At 44.3% G+C, this 19020-nt stretch overlaps 1 protein-coding gene across 1 annotated transcript in view; it reads left to right on the top strand.

The window, feature by feature from the left end:
- The window catches only part of LOC309889561 (ubiquitin-conjugating enzyme E2 R2-like), an 88891-nt gene that overhangs the window by 62338 nt on the left and 7533 nt on the right, over positions 1-19020 (top strand). Inside the window, exons 2-3 of the mRNA XM_082782425.1 lie at positions 12516-12602; positions 16956-17053. Coding sequence (XP_082638551.1) covers positions 12516-12602; positions 16956-17053 — 185 coding nt within the window. The remainder of the gene's footprint in view (positions 1-12515; positions 12603-16955; positions 17054-19020) is intronic.

The raw sequence follows: 19020 nt of genomic DNA, 5'->3' as shown, positions 1-19020 counted from the left end.
AATTGTTTGTACCCGAGTCAGGGACTAACTTGTTGGGAAGGGATTTGATGATTAAATTGGGCATTCAAATAGTAAATTGTTAGACTGGAATAACAGTGTTATTAATGGGGTGCTCTCAGGCCCTGAGAGCAAAGATATATTCACCTCTGACTGGAAAGACCCTGAAAAGAGGGCAGAAGCAGCAATGCAGATGGACAGTTTTACCTCAGCGGTTTACAGGGCCACCAATTTATTTGGGCAAGTTCTAGAAGAAATTTTGGAGCAATTCCAGCCTCCCGAAGAGGTATTACTGTTACAATATGTGGATGATCTTTTATTGTCAGGACAGGAGAAAACAGTTGTGAAGGAAGCCATTAACAAGCTATTCAACTTTCTGGGAAAGCAGGGCTTGGGAGTATTGGAAAGTAAATTACAATATGGAGAAAGAGAAGTCAGGTATTTAAGGCATCTAATGTCTGAGGGAAAATGAAGAATACAACCAGAGAGGATTCAGGGAATTGCTAAAAACTAAGAAAGAACTAAAAAGTTTTAAGAGATTTTTTTTAAGGAATCGGGAGCCACAAAGTCTGAAGGAAAATGGATACTCCCTGATGGGAGAGAAATGATGAATAAAGCACCAATGAGGCAAATATTAATTGTTTTACATCAAGAGTCATCGGGAGGTGCAAGCAATGTGTGATGTTGTGCTAAGAAAGTATGTCTGTGTAGGAATATACACTTCAGTGAAGCAAATATGCAGAGGATGTACCATATGTCAAAAGGTAAATAAAAAGGTCATCCGTAACCCACCTAGAGGGGGACGGGAGCCAGGGATTTGACTTCTCCAAAGGATACAGGTAGACTTTACTGGGTTACCTGAAGTAGGGAGACTTAAGTACTTGTTTGTCCTAATTGACCACGTGACTGGATGGGTGTAAGCTTTCCCCTTGGTATCTGCCACTGCAAACATGGTGGCTAAGGTATCACTGGAGCAAATAGTCCCTAGATATGCGATAGTTGAAAACATTGATTCAGATCAAGGAAGTTATTTCACTTCAGAAGTACTGTAAGGGTTAATGCGGGCCTCAGAGATTGAGTGGGATTTTCACACCGTCTGGCACCTCTCCTCTTCTGGGAAGGTGGAGTGAATGAACCAGACATTAAAGAAGCAATTAACTAAATTGGCGTTAGAAACCCAACTTCCTTGGGTGAAATGCTTACTCCTACAGGTTCAAACAGCACCAAGAAAGGATATAGGAATTTCACCATATGAGATGCTGTTCGGATTGCCCTATCTGGGCAGAAGGATGAGATACCACAATTCAAAACAAGAGAGAGTTTTCTTACGAACTGTATTCTGGGGTTGTCCTCTTCTTTGTCATCTCTCAGGACCCGTGGGCTGTTGGCTCAAACCCCACCTTTGGAATTCCCCATTCACCACCATCACCCAGGAAATTGGGTCCTGATTCGGACCTGTAAAGAATCAACTCCGGCCTGAAAGGGAAGGACCGTTACTAACCACTGAAACAGCCGTAGGAACTGAGAAAAAAGGTTGGACTCACTATACTCGAGTGAAGGCATCCGTTGACCCTAGTACCTGGGAAGCTGTTCCTACAGAAGACTTGTTGGAAGTTGAAATCAAAGAGAAAAATCTCATAGTGGACTCTGAGCGGGACAAAAGCTTACAATTGTAAACTAACCTTTTATTTTCACAGGTAACTAATGAGTGTGAATTGTGATTGAGAGAAAGGACAGACCTATAGCAAATCGAAGTGCTCCCAAGGGGTTTTTGTTCTAGTAGTACATATATCTTATTCTTTGTATTGATAATTATTTGGAAACCTACAGGTTAAAAATAATGACAGGGAAAATTCAACTGTTAATTTTGTTTCTAAGTATTTGTAGGCCTTAGAGAAGGCCTTGGTCAATTGGCAACTTGGAAAAGGCATGACCAGATAATAGCAAAGACAGGATACCCCCTCAAAATATAGGTGACTGTGACAGAGGGTTATGTACCACAGTCTGTCATGTTTGATGCTTGTGAGGTGTTAGCTTGGGGAGATTTAAATGCCCAACGACAATCGAGCAGAGAGAACAAATAACTGGTAGAGACCCAACAGCCAGATTGAGAATAGCTGTATGGAAACGATCCTCTATTGTCATCAGAGAAGGAGAAACTTGAGGAGAAAACAGGAGAGAAAACAGGAGGCCCTCTTTGAAATGCGGCAGTTCAAACATTTGAGATTGAAACAGGGTATGGGGATGTGAATGCCTGGATAGAATGGGTCAAATACTCTGTCCAGAGTCTCAACCATAGCAATTGCAATGCTTGTGCCTCGGGATGACCGATTGCCCAGATAGTGCCCTTCCCATGGGGGTGGACCAAGGATTCCCAGGGGAATGTGATGTATGATTGCATTGTACCTAGAAAAGACTGCCTGGGAAATGAGGACTCTAAGTCTCTCTTTGCTTTTCCCTTCCATGATAGCAATATCAGGGTTCCCATCTGCATTCTCTACAGCTATCTACTGTCAAAAGAAATTTGAAATTTAACAGGCCAGCAATTGAAGGCCATGCATTGTCTGTGAAGCATCAGATCGATTGTGAACCTGGATTACCCACTCAGTGTGGAAACAGACGAGGGTTCTGTCATCAAAAAGTATATAAACTGTGTTATGGAACTAGTAGGCGCGCTCTCCTGCTTGTGGGACACCCGCCATTGCAATCGCAAATAAATTACTACTTCACTGAGATCCTCGCCTGAACCTGTTACTGACTATGGAGTGTTTGTCACAATTTGGGGGCTCGTCTGGGATCCAGTCACCTACTGGGGAGCCCCACCGCCACAGCAGTAGGAAGGCATGCCCCGCTGATTTCAGCGGTCCTGTGCATCGGCGGTGGTGGTTCTGCGGAGAGCTGACAGAGGGCCCGAGACTGGTTAAAGAGGCAGGATCCGTGAAGTAGTGGGGGAAGGAAGAAGGTAGGCACTTCGGGGTTTAAGAATTGATCCAGTAACTCTGTGCATAGACCAAGGTAAGAAATACTAAGTATTGCCTTGGGGTTTGGGTGAGACTCTGTGTGATGTGTGATTGAGACGAACTTTTGTACGAAGCGAGTGTGGAGTCCTGATCTGCTGTTCTGTAGCTCCATGAGGGGCGCGGCCGGAGACGGACGAAGCGTGAGATAAGGGAGAGAAAGGAAGAGTTGGGAAATTTGGTGTACGGTAAGCCCTTGCATGGTGAAGTGCTTGGCAGTACACCAGGGAAACTTGGTGTATGGTACCCCTTGCACGGTGAAGAGGAACAAAGCAAAAAAAAGATTTTAAGGAAAAAAAAAAAAAAAAAAAAAGGAAAGGTTTAAATATGGCTTGGTCACCTTTTGTAAATGGTTAGTGGCAATTGTGTGTGCAGCTACTTCAAACATCCCATCTTCTGCTTACATGTAGGGTGGCAGCCTCTCTGCCAGAGACGGACACCTGAGGCTCACTTGGGCACTGTAAAGCGTTTGAGAATGGCACAGTGCAACCCAGTACTCCTGCTTCTTCATGTTAGCAGAAGGATAATTCATTGAAAATCTCGGTTAACCTTTGTCGGAAACACTCTGTAGCCAATAACTTAGGCTCAGGTGAGGATGTCAGTGAAGTAGTAATTTATTTGCAATTGCAGTGGCAGGCGTCCCAAAAGCAGGAGTGTGCCTACTAGTTCCATAACACGGTTTATATACTTCTTTTTTCTCGATGACCGGGACCCTCCCCTGTTTCCCTATTGACTGGGGAAGAATCCACATTCTTATTGATTGTTACCCACCAGTTTCAAAACCACCTACTAGTTCCAATAGAGTTAATATACTTTTTGATGACAGGACCCTCCCCTGTTTCCCCACTGGGTGGGTAATCCAGGTTCACAGTCTATCTGATGCTTCACAGACAATGCATGGCCTTCAGTTGCCGGCCTGTTAAATTTCAAATTTCTTTTGACACTTTTACTGTTTAAAGTGGTAATGTTTCTTCACTTATCTGACTTGACTTAACACCGTGATTTTCACCTAATTGTCCTAAGGAGTCTGGTTGTCTGCATTTTACAAGGTCACCTGCTAAGCTTTCTTATCACTGTAAGCATATCTCAATACCACATTCCTTTCCTCTAAACAATGTAACTCTGCAAAAACAACATTCATATTCTCACAGAGAGGAGTAGAATAAGTCAGTGTCAGACTACAAAATGTCATATAGAGCTAAGGTGGAATAAATACTGAATTTCTAGACAGCTGAATTTAGAAGGGAATCCTGCTCGTGTTAGTGTTTCCCACCAAGAGGGAGATGGTATGAGTATGTACCTGCCGCTTCAGGTATGTTTCAAGACCTCTGGAAACTCAGAATCACTGCAATAATTATTCATAATGACTATCAGGGCTTAATTCAGTGGTTGGCACAAACACTAGCTTTGCATTTTCAGGCTGATAACATGGATATCAAGTAGGATTTTATTTTTTTCAGCATATATGGATTTCGCTAGGGCTGTGCCTTACCAAAGCTGGAGACTGAAGGAAACTGAAATCTGAAGTGCGATCACCATTGGCAATGTCAAGGAGCAAGGCAGTAAAATAGGAAACAGCTGAAATGAGTGTGATGCCCCAGTAACCTTAAAATGTGGTGTGCTGTGATATAGTATAAACTCACTTTAGGATAGAATAAAGCTTGTGGTTTGATATTGTATAAACTTACTTTAGGATAGAATAGAACTTGTTACTAAAAGTTAGCAAGGACAAAGTAAACAACATCTTGTTATCTGTAGACCTTCTGTTACGTTTAAGCATTTTGTTATTTGAAAACATCCCATTATCCGTTAACAGTCAGGCTGAGACTTGAGATAACTTGAGTCAACTGTCTGTTATGTCCTGTTAACTGAGACATCTTGTTATCTGCCGACCCTCAGTTAAACCGAAAGATAACTCAGCATTTTTACAGCTTAGAAAACAACTGATTAAGAAAGTGCATTACGAGGAAGACCTACGGCCTTCCTCCCAAAGACCACTGCCCACATCCTGGAGATCCTGGCCCACAATTCTTGGAAGGCTTTGCGCAAGCGCAAGGACTGATAAGCTAATTAGCATACGAAGCGAGGGTAGGCGGGGTTAGGTAATGAATATGTATAGGTGCTAATTGAATATTCATTGTTTCGCTGTATAAATACGAGATAGTTTGTCACTTCGAACATGCACGATAGGCGGAAGGATCCCCCGTGCATCCAGCGCTGCAATAAAGAATATACCACTTAAGGAAATTCGGCTTTGATCTTTAAATCAGCTGCGACTTGGGGGTTCTTGTGCAGCAACTGTAAATGCCTGCAAAAGGCTGGATCTTCTGACAGTTTGGCCTGTTGAATGGCAAACTAGGGGAGCTCATGTTTTTAACTTAGTGTTTTTTTTTCCTCTAGGGACCATACGTATGAGTTGGGGAAGGGGGAATGGGTGGGTAATTGGTCTGTGTTCCCCATATCAAGGGCATTCTGTGGTGTCAAAGAGCCATGGTGAGACAGCAGCTGAAATCAGGGTTATTTCTGGTTAATTTAAGCTCAGCTGGAGGAGTCAAACAGGTAAATGCAGTAACAGCTGGGTGCTTGAAGGTGTGTGTGGATGGCAACAAGGTAAATCCAGAGTCCTAAATTCATCTGTTTGGTTGTAATCAGGCTGGGAGTGAGCTGCCCTGCAGCTCTGACACTCCGAATATGTCGCAGTCCCTGGCTGAGCTTGCCATCCGTGGGAAGCAGCTCAGAGCTGAATTTACCTTAGATTGGTGAAACTGCAGGGGGGAGAATTGTGAGCTACTGCTTTATTTGAAAAATGTGGTTATTGCCTACTTCAGTCCCATTTTCCCCCCTTAATATGTTTAAAATTGGGCTTTTAGTGTGTGTGTGGGGGAACCTGACTTGTAACTGTGGCTGTTGCCGAGTCTGTGCAAGCAGTCTTGCAGTTTGTCTTTGTGAGAAACACTCCGTAGCCAATAACTTAGGCTCAGGCGAGGATCACAGTGAAGTAGTAATTTATTCGCGATTGCAAGGGTGGGCACCCCACAAGCAGGAGAGAGCGCATCTACTAGTTCCAAAACACAGTTTATATACCTTTTGATGGCAGGACCCTCCCCTGTTTCCCCACTGAGTGGGTAATCCAGATTCACAATCTATCTGATGCTTCACAAACAATGCATGGCCTTCAGTCGCCGGCCTGTTAAATTTCAAATTTCTTTTGACATTTTTACTGCTTGAAGTGGTAATGTTTCTTCACTTATCTGACTTGACTTGACACCGTGATTTTCACCTAATTGTCCTAAGGAGTCTGATTGTCTGCATTTTACAAGGTCGCCTGCTAAACTTTCTTATCACTGTAAGCATATCTCAGTACCACATTCCCTCCTTCTAAACAATGTAACTCTGCAAAAACAACATTTCTATTCCCACATCTTGGAATTTCTTGGCTAACTTAACCCACCAGAAACTCAAACAGCATTTAGCGAGTGTGGAGTGGTTCTATGTAACTTCCAGTGATAACTTGTGTTACAGAAGAGATGCAGAGTAAACCGCAAGGACCTATTTATAATGCTCTGGGAAAGCGGTGAGTTTTGCTTTTCAACTTCTGAATGATCTCAGTGCAGGGACCTGAAAGTGGTGCTTTTTAGAAAATCCCTGCCTGTAGTGTGGGGTTTCTGAGTTCAGGGGCTTGTGGCTCTGAAATCAGGCTTTGTACAGAGGCTCCGTGTGCTTTGTGCTCTACCACAGCATCTCAACGTGCTAAACATGCAGGCTAGTGTTATATATGGAGTGGTAATTCGTGTCGAGAAAATGGTTGATATTAATAAAGAAGGGGGAGATGTGGGAGTGTGGCCATGGGGGTCGGAAAGCCCCATGGTTGATGATAACATCAGACTCTTAACGATGAGGCTATCAGGAATGTAAAAGAGTTTAGAGGAAACAAAGAAGGGTGATTCAGGAGATGCCATGCAGTCTCAGGGTTGCTTGTTCTCCAGCTGTTAAGGCATAGAAGTTGCTGGGTGTTTGCTGTTGCTGTTATTTGCAAAGTTGTTTGAACAATGAAAAGTTGTTTTGAAAAGAACTGCTGTGGGGAGAAGGGTATAAGAGGGGAGCCTGCCCTCAAGATAAAAAAAAAAAAAAAAAAAAAAAAAAATGGCAACATGATATGATGAAGTTATGTCATCAATTGCGGGTTCGAGACTGTGGGAATAGAAATGTTGTTTTTGCAGAGTTACATTGTTTAGAAGGAGGGAATGTGGTACTGAGATATGCTTACAGTGATAAGAAAGTTTAGCAGGCGACCTTGTAAAATGCAGACAATCAGACTCCTTAGGACAATTAGGTGAAAATCACGGTGTCAAGTCAAGTCAGATAAGTGAAGAAACATTACCACTTCAAGCAGTAAAAATGTCAAAAGAAATTTGAAATTTAACAGGCCGGCGACTGAAGGCCATGCATTGTTTGTGAAGCATCAGATAGATTGTGAATCTGGATTACCCACTCAGTGGGGAAACAGGGGAGGGTCCTGCCATCAAAAGGTATATAAACTGTGTTTTGGAACTAGTAGATGCGCTCTCTCCTGCTTGTGGGGCGCCCGCCATTGCAATCGCGAATAAATTACTACTTCACTGTGATCCTCGCCTGAGCCTAAGTTATTGGCTACAGAGTGTTTCTCACAAGACCCTCCAATTTTGGCGTGGGGAAGCAAGTGATCAACTCAATATGAGTGGTAATACAAGCTTCAACTTTATTGTGCAGATATCCGTATATTTATACACACAGCTATAATTATGCCTACTGGTCACTATCCTATTGGCTAAGCCTAAAAGTGTTGCAAAAAATACTGTTTCTCCTACTTGCGGTTACAGCGCATAAGCTACTGCCTTATCTTCCCAGGCCTCAGATCCACCTGTTTATCTCTCTCTCAAGGACAGACTGCTCCTTGCATATTTTCACAAAAATGCTTCTCATCCGGCCTACTCCATGGCTATAAACTCTCAATACAACAATCAATAAAGAAGCAGAAAGAAGGAATGAAAAGGAACAGGCTACCAGAACAGAGACCAGGATGGGAACAGGCACATTGATCGCCTCATGAAGATAGGTTTGGACAGACTCAGCAAACTGCTCAGAGAAGCTCGTACAGAAAGTCGCTGGAAATAGGCGCACTGGAGATGGAGAGAAGCTTGAGCTGAGAGAAGCGGACCCGTGCACACAACTGCCTCTCGCTGGTAAGCAGTTGTGCATTATGGGGAATCATACGTCCTTAGGAACAAAGACTGTCCTGGTAACCTTACAGCTTATTCTCCTTATTAACAATTGGACAGATTATGAGCCTGAAATATGGGACCAAACTGAGGTCAAGGTGAGGGACTCTGCAACTAAAAACGACAAGGTTGCAGTGGGATTGCTCGGCACCTGGCGAGCAATCTCTGAGGCCTTAAAGAGCCATGTGGGACCACAATCACAAACGCATGGTTTGCCAGACAGTGAGGGAGCTTCGGGCTTCTTTACTGATCCTTCTGCTACACCATCGAAGGCTTTTGCTGTTACGCCCCCTGTTGACTTGGACGTGCCTTTTGACCCAGGCCTATTGGCCTTGAAAAGGAGATGGATATGCTTTTCTTTGATCCGGGAAGAACGGGATACATAAGGCCCAAAGGCCGAGTTGCTTGACAACTTAAAGCAAGACATATTGTTAAAAGGGAATGGAAAATGGAGACTTGTTTGTAGTCAAGAAAAGGAATGAAAAATGGAGACAGTTAAGTCATGGAACCTAAAGAATTGTTTGTTACCTTTCCTGATTCTACGTATGTATAGGCATACTCGGGTTTAGGATGTAAAAGCAATGTTCTGTATATTTAGAATATTTGATGTTTGTGTGTGCGTGTTGGTGGAGCGTAGACTCCCTGCACACCCAGCGCTGTTTACTTGCCTTTTATGCCTTTTATAGCTTTTATAGCTTTTCACACACAGAATCACACACAGAATTTCTAGGTTGGAAGAGACCTCAAGATCATCGAGTCCAACCTCTGACCTAACGCTAGCAGTCCCCACTAAACCATATCCCTAAGCTCTACATCTGAACGTCTTTTGAAGACTTCCAGGGATGGTGACTCCACCACTTCCCTGGGCAGCCTGTTCCAATGCCTCACAACCCTTTCAGTGAAGAAGTTCTTCCTAACATCTAACCTAAAACTCCCCTGGCTCAACTTAAGCCCATTCCCCCTCGTCCTGTCACCAGGCACGTAGGAGAACAGACCAACCCCCACCTCGCTACAGCCTCCCTTGAGGTACCTATAGAGAGCGATAAGGTCGCCCCTGAGCCTCCTCTTCTCCAGACTAAACAAGCCCAGCTCCCTCAGCCGCTCCTCGTAGGACTTGTTCTCCAGGCCCTTCACCAGCTTCATCGCCCTTCTCTGCACCCGCTCAAGCACCTCGATGTCCTTCTTGTAGCGAGGGGCCCAAAACTGAACACAGTACTCGAGGTGCGGCCTCACCAGAGCCGAGTACAGGGGGACGATCACCTCCCTAGCCCTGCTGGTCACACTGTTTCTTATGCAAGCCAGGATGCCGTTGGCCTTCTTGGCCACCTGAGCACACTGCTGGCTCATATTCAGCCGACTATCCACCATCACTCCCAGGTCCTTCTCTGCCTGGCAGCTCTCCAACCATTCCTCTCCCAGCCTGTAGCTCTGCTTGGGGTTATTGCGCCCCAGGTGCAGGACCCAGCACTTGGCCTTGTTGAACTTCATGCAGTTGACCTCAGCCCATCGGTGCAGCCTATCCAGATCCTCCTGCAGAGCTTTCCTACCCTCAAGCAGATCGACACACACACCTAACTTTTATACCTTTTATAAATATTTCTTTTATAAATATTACTAAATTCAGATTGAGTTGAGACTTCATTTATAACGCTAGCTAGAAGAGGCTCACTGACAGATAGCGTGCTCCTGTGAGTCCTCCGAACATGTGAGTGGTTACAGGCAAGCTTGGCTCTCGGCTGCTTCTGCATGAGCAGAAAAGACTTCTCTAACTTCTCTCCAGTTGCATTTTCTGGTGCCGGAGCTCAGAAGGCATCCTTCCTATGGCAAAACACCAATTTCATTAATTCTCTAATGTTTGCTGTTGCAGGCTGGCAGATTGCCCTTTTGTATTGCAGAGCTGTGGCTACAGAACAGGATTTAGAAGTTGGAAACCATCTTCCAGGGCCTATAACTTCTGCATGGCTGTCGTGCACAGAGCCCATGGATGCTGGATGGCTCAGCTTTCCCAGTGGTCTTCACCCAGCCCTGAGGGCTTCATCCCAGGATGTGGGAGTAGAGAGACTGTGTTGTGAGGGATTGGACCTGCTTCCTCAGCCCCCAGCCGTGTATATGGGGTGTGAAGATGATGTTGATAAGCTGCTGGCAAGGTTTTTTAGCTGTCTAGTAACTATACCAGTGTAGAAGACACGCATGTAGCTCCTGCCAAGAAATCTTGTATCTAGCCCCATTCTGAGTTTTGTTGTTTCTTGTATTTTTAATCTCAGTCCTTGGGCTGTTTCAAGCCTTAGATCTCCTGAAACTGCATGTAAGCACAGGAATGGGCTTGGGAAAACCCTGGTGGTCCCAAGAAGTCTGCAGCTATGAGATACAGTTCTTAAGGTGAAGTAAATCTGCCCTGCCCTTGGTAAATCTCTGCTCTGCTCCCAGTCCTGGGCAGCATATTTTGGTGCCAGGTATTGTCTCACTGCAGCAGCTTATTTCTGCAGTGGTGTAGTGATAACAGGCATTTGCCTGCTCTCTTGGAACAGTGCCATTCATGTAACTGACCTTAAACCAAGGGCTAGGATTGTTTAAGCAAATCCTGAGTTGTTTGCTTATGAGCATGCTGGGGCAAATTCCTGTGGTGGAAGGACTTGATGCTGCCGTAACATACCCACGTGCCGCCAGTAGCACCAGCAGATGTGCAGCACGTAAAGCCATGTGAGCTGCTCAGCTTGTTTTATAAAGTTGAACAGAAAACCTTCTGTTCTTTGCTCCCTGGAACTTTGGCCCAATAAAAGCTGGGTTATGATGCAAAGATGTATGCCAGTCTGTAAGTAAAACTGTAGCCAGCTGCTTAATCACTCGTGATTTAATTTGTTTGCCTGCCTGCTTATATTTCTGGGACCTGGGACAAAACCTTCCCATGCCTTGTCCTGTGAACAAGGTCAGTGACCACCTCCTGGGCTGGGTGCTTCTCTAGAGATCCCACCTGGGGCTGGCGGTGGGAGTCCTGGCAGGCTGAGCAACACTGAGGGGAGGATTTAGGCTCCGCAGCCCAGAGCATGGTGCATAAGCCCCATTTTCTGAGAGGAGCATTCCTGGCATTTAACCTGTCCAGGTTCAGCCCTTTTTCCCTACTTCACTGGCTTTTCCAGCTGCTGTGAGTGGCAGGGCAGCACAGCAGTCATATCCAGTGCTGGGATCTCTGCAGCCTCTGCACAACTGACTCAGCTCAGTCTTGCTCCACTGCCGTCTGCTGACCTTGTGCATATGGAAAGGCAACGCTCACTGTCCTGTCCCATCCGTGTTTGGTTCATTGAGTTGCACGGATTTATTAAACAGACACAAACAGCATTCAGACATGTTTGTTGTGGCATGAAGTATGATATTAAGAACCCAGGTAGACCAGTTTTATTCTTACAAGAAAGGCAAAAAAACCTGGGTGTCAGTTCACAGAATCACAGAACTGTAGGGGCTGGAAGGGACCTCGAAAGGGTCCCACCCCCCTGCCAAAGCAGGTTCCTCAGAGCAGGCTGCCCAGGTAGGCATCCAGACAGGCCTTGAATATCTCCAGAGAAGGAGACTCCACAACCTCCCTGGGCAGCCTGTTCCAGTGCTCTGTCACCCTCACCGTGAAGAAGTTCTTTCGCATGTCAGTGCAGAACTTCCTGTGCTCTAACTTGCAGCCATTGCCCCTTGTCCTATCCCCACAAACCACTGAGAAGAGGTTGGCTACATCCTTCTGTCCCCCACCCCTCAGATATTTATATACATTGAGGAGATAGAAGTCAGTTAAGCAAGTGTTTAACAAATCTTCTCTCTGGAAAGATGAAATTAAAATTTTTGTACTGGCACATGTAGAACAGGTCTTCTCATCATAGCAAATGATTTTAGCCTGCTTCTGAACCCAGCAAGAAAACATTTTCTTGTATTTTCACATCTATTTTGCCCTGTTGAACAACAGTTGCTGGATAGTGCTGCATGAATCAGGACATGGCAAACGCCTTTTGGCTTGTTCTCAGGACTGACCTGGGCTGGTAAGGCTCAGATATTTAGGTGTTTTTTTTTTTTTTCTTGCTTAGTTACAAAGACTGCTTATAAGAAACTAGGGTTGTACTGTGGTTCTACATGGACGCTGGTATGTAAAACGAACTGCTCAATGGGCTTACTTGAAATTGTTTTCCACTTTTTCATTGTCATGGTAGCTTGTTGATCTCCTGTTGTTCTGTTTCCTAACTAAAATATTTTTTTCTTTTTGCAGGCTCACATTAAGTTTCCTATTGACTATCCATATTCACCACCTACCTTCAGATTCCTGACCAAAATGTGGCACCCCAACGTTTATGAGGTAAGGTTTTTAAAAGAAGTTTTCCTAGGCATGTGAGAAGGCTTTCTAGTTCCTTAAATTTTAGTACTGTCCATACTTCCATATCTCTAGCCATAACTAAAGTGGTAAGCTGTTTGTGTTAAATGTCAGGTTTGTGGTTCAGCAAGAGTTAATTACTAAAATTTGTAGGAAAAGCTGTTCTTGCAGGCAGGGATGGAGCCTTTCTCCTACCTGCAATTGCAGCCTGTAGCCCCAGATGAAGCACTGTACTGCAAGTGCTGGCAATTTTAGGGGATTCTTGGATGAAAGCTGGTTTGGTCTTTGTGTTACCCTACTGTGATACTTACACAACTAGTGGTTATCTGTATGCTGTTCAAGTACATCTTCGTTTTTGGCTTATCCCACTGTTTTGTGTGATGCAACAAGATGTAACGGGGAAACAAGAAACAATCTTCTGCGAATGAAGGAGCTTGGTTTCAGGGCACTCTGACTGCAGAAGAACCAGAGCTGGGCTAGAGTCCAGCTTCAGGAGTCCTGTGCAGCCTGGTTGCTCTTCAGAGAAGACTGAACAGATACCTCTGGGCTAAATGTCTGCAGGCCAGCTTGGAGCAGCACTTAGTTCAGTGCGTGTGTGGGTCACGTTCAAAGGGTAACACCTGTGGGCTGTTGCATCCGTAATTGGATCATGGTATGAGTATGTAGCAGCTCCAGAAGGGGAACGTTTGTATACAAATACTCTTCAGAAAGCAGCACTCCCTAGCTTGAAAGTGTTGTCTCTGATGCTGAGAATAGGCTGCCTGGAGAGGCTCGGGGTAAAGGCAGCACAGGGAAGTGCTGTGCTGAGGATGCCTGGTGCATCCTAGCACTGCGTGAGCATGGGGGCTGGCAGGGCCAAGCTGTTCTCCTGTGCCACTGTTTGGGCATAGCACAAATTGCCCTGCGTGTGCCGCAAATAGGCTAGGCTGTGTTTCTTGCTGGGCTTTCGTATATCAAGTGATCTTTAGCTTATCAGCCTGGCTGAGCTGAGCTGTCGTGTTACAGAGCAGCAGCTCAAGACAGACTTCAACAGCGCTGGTGCAAAGACAGTGAGAAGGAGTGTTTCGTTTCATGGGTGCGATGTTGCTTCTAATCTTAGTGCAATCAGTTCAAAACTACCCAATTTCAATGAGCTGTATTTGAAAGTTGAAGGCCTGTTTTGGATTAAAATTTGATTTAAGCTTTTAGTGGAGGCCAGTCAGGTTCCTGTTAAACTTTAGAATATTCTAACCACGTGTCAGCCTGCTAGGACTGCTGCTTGGAGTAGTTTGAGAGGCTAAACATTTTTTCACAAATGTTCCTGTTAGTACAGCTCTGTCATCTTGTCACAGGTCTCTGAGTTTCTGCAGGCTTCCTTTGGGTCCCGTTCAAAACAGGAATGTCACTTCCTCACTGTGAACAAACGATGGCTTTGCTTGATGCCTTGGGCTTGGAAGGTCCTTTTCTATAAAGCTGCTGCTGCTGGATGTCCATCCTGAATGAGTACACTTCGTGTCACACTAAACTGCACTGATGTTCTAGTCAGAAATGGCCAAAAGCCTGTCCAAACTTCAGTGCAGAGCAGGGTAGTAATCCGTCCTAATTACTGGATGCTCAGGAGGATTGCCTTGTTATGCCCAGGGACTTCCTAAAATCAGACATCTGATAGTCTTCTGGCTTGAGTTTTGGACTTGACATCAAATCTAACATATAGCCAAGGATGGTGTTTTTATGTACAAACCAAATCTTGGAAAGGCCCAGTCCCAGTGGGAAAGATGAAAAATTGACTCCAGGAACAACTGAAGGTAGGAGGAAAAAGTAACCCAAAACTTGATGGGTGTATTTTGGGGTTACTGTTCAAATACTCCATCTCTCAGCTTTGTACTTTGTGTTCGTAGCAGTATTTCTTGGAGCTGAGGGAATCTGAAGCAGCTTGCAGGCTGTTTTGGAAACACTTAAGCACTGGGATAACTCCAAATGAAACTGAGAATAAATCAGCAAAGGGTTTGAGGGTTTGCAGGAGGAAAAAAAATATCTTTCAGTGTAATGAAGATGAAAGACAGTAGCAACATGCAGAATCTGCTGGTGAGACCAGATGGAGAGGTTGAGGCTGACGTTCCAGTTCTGAGCAGAGACTCGAGGAGCTTGTGTGTTTTCCTCATCTCCAGTTTGCTTGGGTCACCTAGCTGGATTTTGGTAAAACCGCATTTAATACTGGGGTTTTTATTTTTGAGGTAATAAGGCATTTCAGTTCTGTCATAATAAAGTATAGGCTAGTTCCTGTGCTTTTTCTTCCTCTGGCTTATAAATACACCATCCTCCTTGTTCCTGTCTTTCAAAAATGTATGTAGGATAAGCTCTCCCCTTGCCTACACTGATCCCTAAAATCTCGTGCTGATCTCAAGCCCCACGATGCTTGTGCTCTTCTAGACTAATGTAGTGCTACCCTATTTGAATTCTCAAAGATGTAATGTTGATTATTGAAAAAAACAAACAAACAAAAAACCCCACCAAAACCCAACATCCTTATTTCCCTCTTTGTTTTCACATTTCAAAATATCTGTTGGTCCATGTGCTGCTTGCTTGATGACATGAGGGACTTGCCCAGCATGTTACAATGCTTTCTTTTGGTCAGCATTAGGTTTTTCTGGGAGACGTTTAATGGAGAAACCGTATAGGCTAGGGGAAATTATGAATAAATACAGAATAGGCCATAGACATGCATGTAATTTAGCATTAGTAAGGTTAATTTCACCTTAAAGTGATATTAAAAATATTTATGGATTGTGCAAGTCTCTTGGAGCCCTAAAAAACAAAGAAACAAATGAACAAAAAAAAAAAACAACTGCCTTGTTATGACAAACTGTTCCAGCAACAGAAGCGTATGCCTGGGTATTCAGCAGCTCCAGGTGCTACTTTGCTTTTTGTAGTTATGTTCTTGACAAAAAGCTGCTTCAAAACGACATCGGCTTGCTAAATTAGCATACCTGGCAGGTTCAGTGCGTAGCTGAATGTAGCTGAATTCTGGATACCAATTGCAAGCCTCCACCATTGAAGTAGGATCTCATTTGACTGTAAAACAAATGTCATTGTTAATCATGGTGAACTGAAACATTTGGGAGGCTCCTCAGGTGAGCTGCTGCTATCTGTAGCTGGGATCGCTGCCTGGGGCTCAAAGGCGCAGATGCTACCACTGAGAGCAGTGCTGCTGCTTTGTGCTCCAGCTGCCACGGGCAGAGAGTGTTGGAGGGTCCTCAGGACATAGCCGAGATTGGGGAGCTGCCTGTTTGCAGCCTCCTACAAAGCTGATCCTCAGTTTCTCTTGTTCTTCTGACCAACCCGTACATTAGATCAAGGTGACAAGTGACAGCCTTGTCATTCACCCCATCCTGCGGGGTGGCACTGGGACCCCACAAGCCCCTGGGGTTGGCTTTGCTGGAGGACATCAGCTGTGGTGAACATTGCTACAGTACTCCTGTAATCTCAATTTAGTACTCAATTTTCTAAATTCCTCAATTGGGCGATGTGGGAACACTGTCATGGGAACTCCTCGTAATCGTCCAGGTAGCTTGGTTTGCTCAGCTGCAGCAAGCCATGGGATCATTGCTGTTTCAAAAATCCCTCAACAGTTTATAAATGGTACGCATTATGAAACTTTGAATGTATATTCAGGCTATAACGCTGGTGAGCAAAACACAGCTTGAGGATTATGTAGCTGTATGGCTTCCATATGCTGCCAAAATATTCTTTCTCTTGCATGCTGGGAGGGAGGGATTCTGTGAAACCTTCAGGGAGCATCTCCTGCTTTTTCACCTGATATTTCAAACAGCTATGTCTTTGGGGAGCAGCCTCAGCCTGCCTTGCACCATCTGTTCAACCTCTGCGCATCCCAGGAGAAGCACTGTTTTGATACCTGAGCTAGGATAGAGTGCTAAATCCCTGAATGTAAAGATTCTTGTAGCTAACTCAGTTACCACTGGGGAAGAAAAAAATTAACCCTACTTTAGGTCTCACGTGACTAAAGTTTATCTCTATCACAATGGCAGTATGTGCTGTCTAGAGACTGATTTAGTTTTACGTGACTTTACCAACTGTTGTTGGTTGCTTTGCTACATTCTCTAAACTACATTATCTAAAATATCTTGGCCTGAGATTGTTTTATTTCAATTTGCAGACTAAGGGAAGGTTTTGAACATATTAATATGGCAGACCTAGGAAGGATTGAGAACTGTTTTCAGTTCTTGCACGTTTTTTCATATCAACAAGGCAAAACTGCTCAAACATAGCCAGAGATGGAATTGAGTCTTCAGACCTTTACCTTGAGCCAGGCTGTTCTCAACTTTGCTTTCTGTCTTTCAGAACGGAGATGTATGTATTTCAATTCTTCACCCACCTGTAGATGACCCGCAAAGTGGAGAGCTGCCATCTGAGAGGTGGAATCCTACCCAAAACGTCAGGTAACAGTGTGAACCAGTGGTGTACAAAGCTGACCTCAGAGGCCTGTCATCTCTCCTAGACTAAAGCCTGCGTTGGGAAAAGGTTTGGAAGGGAATTAAAGACTTTAGGGGGTTTTAGAGCTTGAATCAGGTAGGAATGGGATTCACCAAGCTGTCTGAAGATACTGGGGGTGTACTCTGTCCTGATGCTGGGTTAATGATGTAAAGCCGTCTGCCATATTCACAGGTTTACATGTTCTTAAAGCGATCTCAAACATTTTAACCTTTCCCAAGGCATGTTATTCAAACTCTTCTAAGATACCAACTAGTAGAAAAGGACATCTCTGAGTATTCAGGCCCCGTAGGATTAAAATTATGCATAGTGCTACCTGCAGTTTGCCTCCTAATACTTGTCCCTATCTCCTGTCCTGTAGTGTGGTGTCTTGAGCAGTTAGCTAGGTAGTTCTTTTGCTGCCAAAACCAAACAATCACTAAGTACCAGCAGCATTCAAGGCTAGTATGTCCATTTTTGAAACATCAACTGGATTTCATTCTAATTTCAAGACACTACCAATAAAGCTACCAATAAAGAACTCACAGAACAAACACCAAATGGCAGATCAGTGACCCATGCAGCAGGAGTGACATAGGGAAATAATATAATAATAAATAATATTTTAAACTGTGTACTGCTGAGCTACGTTGCATTGTCCCTCTGCTCACATGGCTATTAACCATATCAAATGTATGAAAAAACAGTACATCTCCTCCAGTTGTTAGGACTAGATGTCAAGCAAGTTAAACAGAGTTTAGAAGCAGCTTAAGGCATTAATTACTTAGATCACACTCACATTCTGACTATTTCATTATATGCAGCACTGAAAGCCCGATGTAAAACTCATCTTGCCAGTTCTGGTTGCTGCTTTTCCTTACCACAATGTGATTTTTGGTGCTTACTCTCTTAGAATGTTTTGGGCTTAGGGGTGATGTCTGACGAGAAAACATTCCTTGGATGTGTTGGCAAGTGGCAACAAAACTTGTCCTTAAATATTAGCCCACTGCCTGTTGGGCTGAGTGCCTCATACAAATGCTTCCTGCTGGGGTCCCATCTGGCTTTGCAAGGCTCCAGAGTTTGTCAGATTGAAGGCAGCAGGACTGGAGGTGCATGAGGGGAGCACAGTTCTAATGAGCTGCATGTGTAGCCTCCTCAGTTACTGAATTTTGTAAATCCTGCTGAGTATTGGCAATTCACTGCAGCTGCCCACGGCTAAGTGTCTGCAGGGTGGGATATCATTCAGCTTGGAGAGCACCTGTGCTTCCACCTCTAAAGGTGTCAACCATATTTGTTTTTATTTTTTTAACATGGACTTCCCTGTCACTTGGAGCAAGATGAGTTAGCCACAAGTAAGTATGGCAAACATCCAGCATTCCTGTGAAGGAATGCAGCTATGATCTGTGTGGCAGAGAATGCTGCTTATCCTTGTGTCCCCAGGGCCATAAAGCTGAGGAAGTGGTGGCAGGTCTTAGGAGCTGAGGGTCTTTGATCATTTTGGCTACCCTTCTCCATATCTCCCCTGGCTCCACTATATACTTTGAGGTGTTCAATATTCAGCAGGTACACTCAGCACAATATTTGAGATGCTGCTACATCCATACCTTGTGAAGAGAGGTGATGCCTGGCCTCACTGCTGCTTTGCTTCCTGAGGATGCTGACTTTTGTTGGCTCTTTCAGCTGCCAACAGTGCATTGAGTTGCTTGACAACTATTCATATCTAACATTTGACTTCAGCTAAATGGTAAACCTTTTACTTGATATCAGAGAATAAAAATGTGCTAAGACAAATCCACACTTACCTCTAAACCTCTGAAAATGGCTTTGAGAAGATACAATGTGGATAGCAGCTGGAACAAAAAAAAAATCTTTCAGTAAGGTATGTAACAGGATGCACTGGTTGGGACTCCCAACCAGTCTATGTGATATCTGCTTG

Source organism: Aythya marila, assembly GCF_965140915.1.
Source record: "Aythya marila genome assembly, chromosome: W".
Classification (NCBI taxonomy): domain Eukaryota; kingdom Metazoa; phylum Chordata; class Aves; order Anseriformes; family Anatidae; genus Aythya; species Aythya marila.
This window is presented reverse-complemented; position numbering and strand designations above follow the sequence as displayed.